Source organism: Bombus impatiens, unplaced genomic scaffold (genome assembly GCF_000188095.3).
Source record: "Bombus impatiens unplaced genomic scaffold, BIMP_2.2 scf_0653, whole genome shotgun sequence".
Lineage (NCBI taxonomy): Eukaryota > Metazoa > Arthropoda > Insecta > Hymenoptera > Apidae > Bombus > Bombus impatiens.
In genome coordinates this window covers 9745-22553 of record NT_177072.1, presented here as the reverse complement: position 1 = coordinate 22553, position 12809 = coordinate 9745, and the positions used below count along the sequence as shown (strand labels likewise).

At 38.8% G+C, this 12809-nt stretch overlaps 1 protein-coding gene across 1 annotated transcript in view; it reads right to left on the bottom strand.

The window, feature by feature from the left end:
* LOC100748465 (monocarboxylate transporter 2-like) overlaps positions 1-12419 on the bottom strand; it is a 63399-nt gene extending 50980 nt beyond the window's left edge. The window contains exon 1 of the mRNA XM_033322673.1: positions 11141-12419. Coding sequence (XP_033178564.1) covers positions 11141-12404 — 1264 coding nt within the window. The 5' untranslated portion in view covers positions 12405-12419. The remainder of the gene's footprint in view (positions 1-11140) is intronic.
* Between the last annotated feature and the right edge of the window lie 390 nt (positions 12420-12809).

Sequence of the window (12809 nt, the reverse complement as noted above, 5' to 3'; positions counted from 1 at the left end):
CGGCCAGTAGAGAACCGGTGGGGCCACCACTTTCACCAAATGAAAGTAAAACTCGATTCGGCGTGCACGACCCGCTCGAACAACGCCGCTCCAAGAACGTAAACTTTTTCTGGCGAGCGCGGCGCGTGCCCCGTGGAATGTCATTAACCGACCTCGCCTCGACTTCCATTTCATCTTCCAACTAGCCAGCTTCGCGATGGAGCCGCGTACAATAAACCTCTGTGTATCTAGACCGGAGCACCCTAATAAAGTTTTACAGGTCACAATGGGTCGTCGACGTTCCTACGAAATGACGTTCGCTCTATGTCTCATTGATTGTGTAATGGGCATAGGGGGCATTGTTTGTGGATTGGTTTTATTAATGTTTGAAAGAGAACATCGAGAGAGATGAGACTATCAAACGATTAGATGCATTTGTGTTCGAGTACTATGAGCTTTTTGGGCGTTGTAGCGTTGGATAGCTGTCGTTGGTGACCGAGATGAATCTCATTTCTTAGATAGAATGTTGTAAATATTATTATGCTACTATCGTGTTATAAATCTGATACGTGTAGATTTTGTGGGTTATGGGATAACTCTCAAGAATTACCTGCTCTAAATTTATGTTCGTAAAATACATAATTGCAAAAAAGTTCAATGCCACCATCACATGTTTGCTCCTAAATCAAATAGTTTTCGAATGAACAGTTCTGTGTTTTCCAGCAAGGAAGCAAATGTATACATTGAAAGCAGACATACCGCATACTAACAATCAGCGGATGCATGTTATTTCTAGTCATATCATTGCCCGAGGGCACGGAAAATATAAGAGAATTACCGACGGGGGATTGCCTATATAGTCGCGGAAGTTGCTCGTTTCGCGTGAGTCGATCGCCATGCATCCTCCTGATGCCTTGCATAAACATTCTTTCTTAATCGGTGGCACACAAATGAGGATGGGGTGTTAGACTTGATTGGAAAAGTTCTTAAGAGGCATAAAGGAACGATATCCTTCCCCACTATGTGTCGTCCATTATTGCTCCTTCAGAAGTTTCCCTCATTTCTGGTTACGATACTGAGTTATTCCGACATCTGCTGATGTAATCAACCGCGTATGTTCTGGCAAGTTAACGAACGAAAATAGAAATTACAGTGGAAATGTTGAAGAGAAGAGTAGATTATTAGTGACTTCTTATTATCAGACATGACAGAGATATTAGAAATATATTAAAACTTTAGTGGCACGATAGACTAGATTATCAGTGGCTTACCTTATCGCTTTTGCAAATAATAATACATTATTCGCCAGTTACTTGAACAAATTTAAACTCCTAATATCGCCAATAAGGACTTATTTGTTTGATACAGTGAGATAACAACGAGAAAACACATAATCGTGCAGAAAACATCTAAACTGTTTATAAATAAAATTGACGCTTTAGATATTTCGTATGTATTTGCATACCACGCGCATTTTGCATATTTCTGCAGACTTAATTTTCCCACAAATCCATAAACAAACACCGTTAATCTAGTTATTATAATCTCAACTCCATGTATTTTTCCTTTCTGTTTTTTAACGATCAAGACGTTCTCGCATCCAAAATTCCAATAGAAGATCCTTCTGAAAAATTTTTCACAGACAATGGGTTCTGTTTTCCCCGCAAATCTCGCGAACAGAGCAACTATGCCCCTGGGCGTTGTAAATGCAGTTTCACCGACATGCAGCCACGTTTCTACTCTTTTCCAGCGACCATCGAATCTTCTCCAACCACCCAGCTGCTGGAAGCAACGATACGCGTCAAGTTGCAGCCTTGTGGCTCACTGTTCCGAGGACATCTCCTGACGTCTCGGATATCCCGTGACGTACGGTCGCTTCAGGACCGTAAAACCTATCTTTATGGTTCACACCCCGGATGCTGCGAGGAAGAGCCCGATCCTCCTACTGAGGTGGTATCACCTGACGTTTCACTGATCTAGTTCTAAGTTTCTTTGGATAAGTTCAATATTGTAAAAATCGATACAAATGCATCTAACTTCGAAGAAAATTTCTGTTGAAATTGTAAAATACTTAGGTTGATTACGTAGTTGTCATTTTTATGTGAATTATATTTCCTTTTGCTCAGTTTATAAAACATTTTGCCAATCCATGGAGAGTGAGGGTTTTGAGAGAATTTCCTTAATGCAACAGTTGAAAAATAGCGATAGTATTTAATTGGAGAATAATCAAAATTGAGTTATATATCTAATATTTTTATCTTCTTTCGAACTTACATGAAAAATACGCTGCTCTATCAGAGGTTTCCCGTGTTATACTAATTTTTATGCTCATTTCGTGCATATCTTTTCTAATGATTATTTTTTTAAATTTTTTGTAATTTGCATTACAGTATCATGTAAATCAACTTTTCAGTCGCGGCAGATTCCATTCTCCAACTGGATTCTATAGATTTACATTGAGATTGCGTTTAGAAAATATTGAGGCGAGAACGTTTCCCGTTTCAGCGGATTTTCACACCCGTTTTGTAGTCATCGTGATTGCGAAGAGGCGTTTTCACGAATAGAAGTAAAGTAGTCTATTCCCCAGTCCAGCTGTTTTGCATTCATGCCAACTAAAAGACATTTGTCACCCTCGTGATACGGTGAAGTTGAACGACTTATCGTTCTGTTGAACGAACAGTCTAACACGCGAGAATATTAGTTACGTACGCAATAAAGTTTTCACGAATTATTGGATAGTCCCAACTTAAAATCTGTTACTCATCACGAATTTAAATCGATTTTGTTTTCCTTTGATTTATTTCGTTTCTAACTTTTTTCCCTCTTTGTCGTTTTCTTCTATAAAGTATATGTAAGACAATGGCTACACAATTTGTATGACACGTTAAAAATAAAAAGGGGATTTTATTAAATTTTGTTTTTGTTTACTGTACTGGTTATAACTAATCAGCGAGCAATTTCAAAATTTCGAAAAATTGATAAAATTACGTCATTTTTTCATTTTAAATTGGACGTGTCTTTTTACATAAATATCTATTCCTTTATTAATGCATAAAAATCAGAAACATAGAAAAAGTACTGTAGTTATCCTATTGAAAGAAACTGAATCCTATTTCCTGAATCTTATTTTTAGCCTTCTTCAAATTCAAAGAAAATTACAAAGCACGTAAACGTTAAAAAAAGTATGATGTTTTATGGAATCAGTAATTTTCACTCTTCTATTTTCAAAAGCAAAAGAAATCAGTGAAAGAACAAAATTTTATTCAGGAATTTTAGCAGTGATTCGTTTTCATTCGTTTTCTTCTACGATCAGCAGTATTGCTTTAAAAAGGAACAAAGAGAAACCATCTACGATCGCGAACAACGAATAAGATCGTTTGAATCGACTCTCGAGAAGTTTCAACTTCTCGCGAAAGCCAAAGTGTTCGTTCAGCGATCGAGATCGAAGCAAGGATAGGTTTCGCGAATTTGAATGCATGAATGTCAGCGTCCTGGAGAATTGCAGTTTGGTCTGGAAACGGGGGTCAATGTAACGGTCCCAAAAAGGATAGAACAAAAGCATTCCGGTGGTTGGAGGATTTCATTGCTATGTGGAATTATCCTTTCCTCCTAGCTGATAGTGATTCCTCGCTTCCATTGACAATCGCTTCTTACGGATTTCCTTGTGGCTGACGTCGCACTGAAATAATCCGTATCTTCCTGTCGCTTTTCTCGATGAGACCTGTCAGGGGATATTGGTAATATAAGACTTCCTATTTTAATAATTTCTTCTCGGTTTTTTGAAGGACCACATTATCCTTTACCTGGGTTATCACAATTTTTGATGTTACATAGCTTACCATTCATCGAGATCTTTATGACTTCGTTACGTGAAGTTTAGAATTTTTATGTTCCATAGATTCATATATAGATATTGATTAAGATATTTCTTTAGATGGAATAGTGTTATTGATCGCGATATTTTATAGATATGTTGTGTTCAGGACTATGATTGTTTAATTAATTTGGAATGAATTAATTTGTACATAAATATGTAGAACTAGGTAAAAGGAAGTTTTTTATATTCATTTTATTCGTTCTTTTATTTCCTAAAGTTGCGTTATATTTTCAGAAAGTAAAAAGTTATTTTAATGTTACGATTTATTGATATCCTTTTCATTTTAATTACTTTTAATTTAGTTTCACTTTAATTTATTAAGGTGAAAGGTGGGGAGATTGTTGAAGCGTTATGAAATGTTTTTCATGTAATAATTTCAGGAATTAGAAAATCGTTTATTGATTATTGCATCCACGGTGTCAAATTTTCTTCAAAATTTAACTTTGTTCTACTCATTTATGAAGTTCAAATAACTGGTATTGCCTAAGGATTTCAAACGTCATAGTTTCTTTCCAGAATCGATAACATGTCGATAGTTGGTAAGGTAGAAGTTTACCAAACCAGTAATTTGATAAATTCGAATCAAAATTTACGATGTACAATGTGCAACGTGTTATACTTTATATAGTTTAAAAGGATACAATCAAATATCCTTTCCGCGTGTTAGATTCATTCGGGAAGAATCTTTATACATGTCCTTTTTATATTGTTCTTGTCCTGTCATGTATGTCTTCTACAATAATTTTATTCGTTTAACCTTAATTAATATTTAATTTCTCCCCAATTTGACATTCTTGCACAATTACACATGAGATTTACCATATTTGTCCAGAGAATGTTCTCATTTGCAAGGTAGAGGGCGCTATGTTACCTCTATAATATTATGCATGTCGGTATTTCAGTCTTGATAAGGCCAGTTATTTCGTTTTATGCAAATATTTTGGTTGCATTAGCTTAAACTCTTTCCAAAAGTTATATCAAAGAATCATTTGTAACGTATCACAAAAAAGAAACAAACAAAGCTAGTAAAAAAACAGAATAAACAGCTAATAGAAAATAGAGTTTATTTAGCTCTTTAAATTAAGTAATAACTAAATGTACATTATTTCTACATAGTTCACAATTAATAAAAAATGTACATGCAAAAAATAGGAACAATTCTTTATTTCGTTTGATATATTCTTTAAAACTCTCCAAATTTGATGCCTCGAGATCTCAGTTTTTACAGCAGCGCATATAACTGTCGTAAAATATGTTCAATTTTCTACAAGCGCCTCAACGACTGTGATAACCTGTTCAGAATTTTACATTTTCGTATAAAGGGTCACGAACATTTATCCCAGCTATAAAACTCCATAAAACTTCAAATTGTCACTAAAAGGAAAAACAGCATCGTTTTCCAATTTTCCTTAAACAACTTCTAAAATAATTCACCCTTACATAATGAAGACAAATCAATTTCGGTAAATACAATTTGACTTATTTACAAATGTAAATACAACATGGTTCGGTCTTAACAAGAATGTGAAATGATATGTAAACATAAAGGATCTCTAAATAAAGATATTATGTATTAGATTCAGAAACAAATTAGCTTCCCTCCACAGGTTAACAAATTGATCTCCACACAATTAAACTAAGACAATCTATAATTCTAATTTACGCAAGTTTAATAGAAGACATCCTAGGGAAGCGAAAAAATCATCATCGATTTTCCAGAATACTCTCGTACCTGTGACATCCACTTTAACTAGAATACCAGTGTGCCTTTTTGCTCGTTGCCTAATGATATCTTGCTTTAATATTCCGTTCGCTGCACAACACGACGTCTTAACAAATAAGTAGGTATGATGTAAACGGCTCACCTTGTGATTTTAACGAGGTTCCATTTGAAATGAAAAGAGAGAAGTAAATAAATGAGTAGAATATCGTAGCGATCCTAAGATCGATATCCATGGAGACAGTTTTTCTCGAGGGAGATTGAGCATCGAAGTCGACATAGCTGATCCGACAAACGTTCTACGATCCGTTCTACGATGCACGTGTTTCGCTTCGTGTAAACTCATGTAGGTTAAGAGTGCACGGTCGTGTGTAATGTAGAACAGGACTCGTACAAGCCACGAGTGCAAGTTACGGTAGGTAAGTACCGTTTGCCGGGGCGACAGTTGCCGTGCCGGTGTATGAAATCGCGTATACGTTGCGCGTATCTTGCCTCTGCATTTCCTCGTCCAAGTGAAAAGTTTCGCTTCTTATCGAGTTAATTTGGCCATTACCGTGTGGAGCAGATGCACGCATTCATCGTTTGTATCTATACGAGCAATTCACGTGTTTATGCATGGCTTTTTTAATTACTCGGGGAACTTAAATTGCGTGTAGGCTGAATTGAAAAGTGAGAATTTGTTTCCTGTTACTTTCGAGTGAATTTAATGTCGTTTTAAGTGAAACATAATTATGAATTTTGGTGTCTTATATTTGCGTTTAAGATGTTGCGTTATGTAATTTTATTTTTTAATGCTTTTCAAGTGTTTCTTTTTTCAAGTTTAATGTTTCCATTTTTTCTTCTTTTTATTGAACGAGAGTGGAACTAACAACACCTTATTACTCATTACTTTGATATGCTTTATTTTTTAATGTTTTTGCCGAGTATTATATATATATAAGATATTCTGTGAAATTAATCTCCAAATGGATCGAAATTCGTATGGACCAGATTTCAACGTAAAACGCCTCAGTTTATTTCTAAGTCCGTTGATACAGACGCAAATGATATACAAGAATGATCTAAGCTTGATAAATAAGAAACAATATTGTAGATAAGAATAATGAAGAAGTAGGAACGAGAGAAGAAACCATCGTATATTCACAATTTAAAAAATACGAAGCAAAAGAGTATCTATAATACATTTTTCTATAAAATTATTAAAATCTCAATACAATAAGCCCTAGATATACCATCGACTTCAATTTCAAAAAATACATCGTAAACAAGCAGCAATACATCATTTTTAAACGTTTTATCAAACCATTGTCACACCTGCAGAAACAAGCTATCAATTCTTAAATAATTCATACCTGTATGTCCCACGTTACATTGAAATTGTTGGACCATCGAAGACAGCAATACACCAGATCCAAGTTGCACCCCGTGGCAGATCAATTGCACTAGAATCGCGAGTAGCACGATCACATGACCCCAGCCACCCTCTGGGTAATAATGTCTCTTGAGGGTGATTTTCTTGCGAGCATTCATTGCGGTGAGAGATTCTTCCTCTTGTTCATCAAGCAGATCCTCATAACCAGGAATACTACCCAGCCCACCTTCGAGGATCAGCTGTTCGGAGAATCGTCTCCTCATCATTTTTGGCGTTATACTTATGCTACTCCTTCGACGTTCGTTCGAAACGTCTCTTGAACCTTCATCTTTTTTCTCCTTTCTCTGCTGCGCGGCGGAACCGCGCTTGTCTATGTTTCTTTCGGGAGTTTCTTTCAATGGATCGGTCTCGTGACTCTCATTATGCAAAGGCGTCCAAGATTCGTTGATTCTGGAGATCTTCTCCGGAAAGAAGCGAGGATAGGTTCTTGCGATGATTGGTTTGGTTGCATCAACCTCGTCGCTGTTTCTTCTAGCGCATTCAATTGCTCCTCTAGCGAACGCTTGTTCGGAGAATCGGCGATTATCTACACGGCCGATCTTGCAGCCGCGTGGTGACTGCGTTTGATCCGAGTGCCGACGCTGGATCATCTCGTCGACGAGTTGAGCCTCACGACCGTCCTCCTTGATTTCATGGAACAGACTGACGACCGAGTTCCTGCCGGAAGAGGGTGGCAGGATGCTCTGGCAGGTGGACACCGAATAACTAGAATCTTTCCTCTTGAAACCGGCTAGGAACGTATGATCTCTGCTCGAACAACTGGAGATCTTGCGACGATAGTATTGACACTGGCTGCACCGGCACTGGCAACGACACTGACACTGACAATCGGATGAGATCGACAGTTTTGCCATGAGAAAACAACGACACCTTGCTAGCCGGTTCCATAGTTCAGGATGGGACAAAAATATTTCTGGTATTTCGATGCTCTCGTTCCAAGACCGGCTGGTGTCTGTAGACGAAGTTCTAGTTAGGTCTCGTTTCAATACAGAGCTTTCCATGGACCAACTCTCCGATTCTAAACTGGAATTGTCTGGTAATTTTGGTATCTTTTGAATGATAAATTGCTGAGATTTTATTGGAGCTTCTGCGTGACGACTGCTTCCAGACGATTCGTCAGCAGTCGCATTCTCGTTAATCATCGCGGCGCTATAAGAGTCACGACGTTTTCGATATGTATCACTGTTCGAGGGAATTGATGAACTACACCCTACGTCCATTTCGAGGGCTGATTTTTCGCGATGAAAATAATGATTAGGCGGTGATCGATAAATCGCGTGCTATACAGCATGCGGGTACTTGTTGCAGCAGGTATTACCCCGTTCAATGGGCATTACCTCGGGCGAAATAGTTTGTACGGTTTTATTTCATGATTTTTATGGACGTTGATGATAATCTTGGAGCGAAATCGCTGGTGAGGAAATTAATATCTGTCTGATAGATGGTTTATTTATTCCTGGATTACTTATTTTTGAATTATTTTAAATAAATACTTCACTCCGTGTCAGATGTTTTATATTATACACACTAGAGTCTCTTCGTCATTGTTGAACTTAACATGTTTGCTATCGTAAAAAATCGAAACAAAACGTTCATCATAGTTCGTATCTGTTTGTTTCATTTTTATAGAATATATTTTACTGTAAACAATAACTGTCTGAGATTGGCACTTTTACACTAAACACTAGTTTCTTGAGAATATATTCATAGCTCAAAGTTCAATTCAAGTTAGTGTCGAATTAATCTGAAATTAATCTGCTAGCGATTTTGTTAACCGTTACCTCAAAACGATTTAAAATTTATATTATTTAGTTAAAATAAACTCAATAACAAATATAAAGTTCGATAATTCGTCGCGTGAAAAAACTATATCTCAAGTCACGAACTCGATCGAATATCACAGCAAGAAACGAAACCACAATATTCTTCCTCTCCAAGTGTTTTACATTTCACGATCGTTTCGGGAACACGGACCATTTCGAACTGGCCCACGTGTCCGCATGAAAGGTTACGTTTTACCTGTCGAGAGCAAGCAAATTAATGCTTGTCCCTCGTAAGAAGGCTCATCGGTCCTTCGTAAATGCATCGCGATGCCTTGCACGCGTGAAACAAGTACGTGAGGCTTTCGCGACGCGGTCAGACTGTCGATACAACAATTCTCCTTTTCTCTGACTTTGGTCTTGCTACACGATTTCGTATCGGATAAATTGAAGAGCTCACTATTGCGGTTATGCGCCGATCGAAACACACAGTTGGTCTTGCTTTTTACGGTCGTTGAGTAACGATTACATTTCCAAAAAATATTATAAGAATTTGTTTTTTGTTCTTCCTTATTCTTATTCGCTTTTCTTTTTTTTTCTTTTACTCCTAACCAGTACTCGTGGAATCAGACACGTAATCTCACCGTCTGAAATATTGTACACAACATCGTTAACGAAGCGAGACGTTTCATTTGCATGCAGCAAAATCGAGAAACCTGAAAAACGAAGCCACAGTATTTTTTTCACGCGATATGAGAATTACCTTCAACAAACTGATACGACGCGTTCTGTATCTCCGTTTTGGAGAACAGTGTTGAGATAAGTTGATTACAAGTGGAATTATTGACCACTCACGGCAATTCATTGCGCGAATCACCGATAGCGGGACAAGTGACCTGCTGAGCCAACGAGTTGGTATTTAAATTGACCAGGGGTGTAAAGAGTGTGTGCAAAAACAAACGATCGTTCGTAATAATTGACTTGTGGTTATTAAAACGGGGTTTCGAGAACCGTTGATTGGACTAAAGAGTTGTTTATGCCACCATTTGTCTCTTAACTCGAGCCCTCTTCGTTTTAAAGTAAGAACCAAGTTGCCATTTTATTTCGCTTTAAGCGTATTTAAATGCACGGCCGTCCAATACAATTTTTAACTGAAAAATTGCGATCTTTCCATCTGAATGATTTCAAATTTCAACTCAAAACTTACCAATGAGTATTTCGAGAAGATTGCACCATTGCAAACATGACTCGATGCTTTCAAATTTGAACTTCAAATCTCCCTCGACGAATATTCCTCGCATCAATACTTCGACAAAATCACTCTAACGGAAACATGACTCAACGTATCTTAAATTTCCCAGTCCCAACAACAACCTATCCACCAGTTTGAGACCAAGTACCTGTCGGCATTCCTTATCGCGAAGCCTCAAAGGGTAATTTCGCATCTCGGAGCGAACAGTCTCTCGAGAGCCTCTACCCGCGTGTACATAACGATCAGCGACGATCATTGGCGCCGGCTCGAACCGTGGGAAAAAAACGACCGCGTAAAAACGATTTGATTTATGAACGCTGCTCGATCGTATCTTCGAACAAGGTTTTCACTTAGCGCAATCAACCGATTGCCCGGCTCCCGAATTCACGCGTTAAAACTCTTTTTGACCGCCATTCTGTGATTATCATCGATTCGAACAGTCGAACTTCCGATTAAGATAAACGACTGTCTGGTTCAATTAAGTAACGTCCAATTAAACTTGACACATTTCTCCAGCAAAAGTATACTTGCTGGAAGTCGTGTAGCGAGGTTGTAAAATGAAGCGTAAAGTAGGATTACCAATCGGAGAGTTCGTAACAAGAATGACTCTTTTAAGCAGAACATTCATCATGTTACACAATTTCTGAGTCTGACTTTTTAATTGTATCACAGAAGAATTATATCTGATTAAATCATAAAGTTATGAATCTCGTAATGAAAGCTTTCCTAGAACTGGCCAATATTTATTCGACAAGGTAAGACATATTTTTCATAATAGCCATTCTACCATATTAACCTAATTTTTGATTGGGATGAATTGTTATTTAGAAGATTTAAAAATTTGAGGATCACAGATCGTACAAATAAGAAGCTCTGCATAATGTAATAGTCTGCTAAAGCTTAATCTTCACGTGTATGACCTGAGGTTTAATTTGTAACTAGTAATTAAGTAAGTAATGTTATGAACATCAAATTTACTACAAACTGAAAGGATATAGGTAGATAAGTCTCTTTAACACAGGAGAATAAACTAATTAGAAATTCCTAAATTCTAACTACTGACTAATTTTTCTACCTCATCACGTTGTTTCCACTTTCTATAAAACGAGAGATATCTTACCTGCGCTGTGAAGGGCGGGCTGATGGAACTTTAGCTTGGCGGTTAGATGCCAGCTGCCAGGCGCCGCGAGCTGCAAACCGATCCCGAGGAAATGGACGAGCGCAGAACAGGTCACGATCACGTAGCCCCAGCCTCCCTCCGGATAGTAATGCCTCCTCAGGGTGGCCTCTTTCCTCACGTCGTTCGTCGGCCTGCACAGCGGATTCCTCTTCCGCGCGTACTTCTCCTTCTCCCTATTCCTGGCGCCTCCAATTAGACCGCTCGCTCCTATTCTACGCCAGCTGTTCCTCATTTTACCCTCCGTCGCGGAATATTTACGGACCATTTCCGGCTTCCCATCCTGACACCGACCAACGGTTTTTTTCCTGCTCGAAACCGGCGAACGAAATGGGTCTACACGTTCAAGAAGCTGACCTTCCGAAGTGCATTTCGGGCAAGCATGTTGCATTTGTCTTTCCGTTAGAAGGGAGAAGCTTGTTATATCGTCGTAATCTACTATTTCAATTTGAGGAGTTGGTGTCTTTCTTGGATTGGATTTTTGGGTCAAACCTTGAGCGCCTTCTCTGTCTTCCGTTCCAATTGGAACTGTTTGTAGATGCTTGGATGTTTCGATTTTTACGATGATTTCTAAAGGTAGAAGATCTTCGTGTTTCAATTCGGTTGATTCTTCTGTGTATTTGTTTTGTGCAGTGGAACATTTGGAAGGTTCATCGGTGGATTCCAATCTGAAGTTTGGTTTATTCGTATTGTCTTCCTGGCGGTATGGTATCGACGTACGTTCTTCGTCAACTAGATAGAAGTCTGGCTTACTTCTCTCAGACATATCTCTATTATCTTCGTGAGATTCTCTGGCAGTTTCGTTGGACCACAGTCTCGAAGGCAATTTTGACTCGTTTTCATGACATTCGCCACTTCTTCCATCCTCGCCAATAGCTTTTCCGGGACTTTCATTCATAACGTCAGGTACCAGGGTGCGTAGTTCGAAAGTTTCCCCTAATTCACCGTGGCCATTCTGTTCGACCGTCTTGGTGCTGCACACGAATCGTCGTTTCGTCTCGGCGGACGTCGAGCCGTCATGATCGAGGAAAACGATCTCGTCGATCCAGTTGCTCTTCAATAACGGGTGCAAACCCTCGCGAATCGTCGGGATAATTGTGAAGGCGCGCGATAACGGATCCACGCGCACTTTCACCGTCTGTAGCGCCCAATCCGGCCAAGAGCTGCTGTGTCTCATGTTCTTCCGGTCCTCCTCGCACACTGTCATCTCTCGAACGGTTCTTCATCGAATCGAGCATCTACGAATCGAGTGCACCGATCAATGACACGACGAAGACACATATGGAGGCTTTTGTTTTATGATAATCGAGATTCTCAGTTGGTCTAAGTATAAAAAATCGAGCTTTCCCTTGACTAATCACTGATTTAATCCACGAGAAGATTGATAAAAGAATTTCCTCGTCGAGTATAAGTTTCCTCCGCGAGCCACTATTGTTTCCGAGATCTCGGTTGTAAGAGCACTGATGATCTTCGCGAGATGACTGCATTTTTCAATGGTCCCAACGCGATTTTACGGAATTCGCGCCGTACTTCAACCTTCCACCGAAGAATTTATCGGCGGTCAGAGTCGAAACACGCACGTAGACGCGACTCGTTATCTGAGCGCTGGACG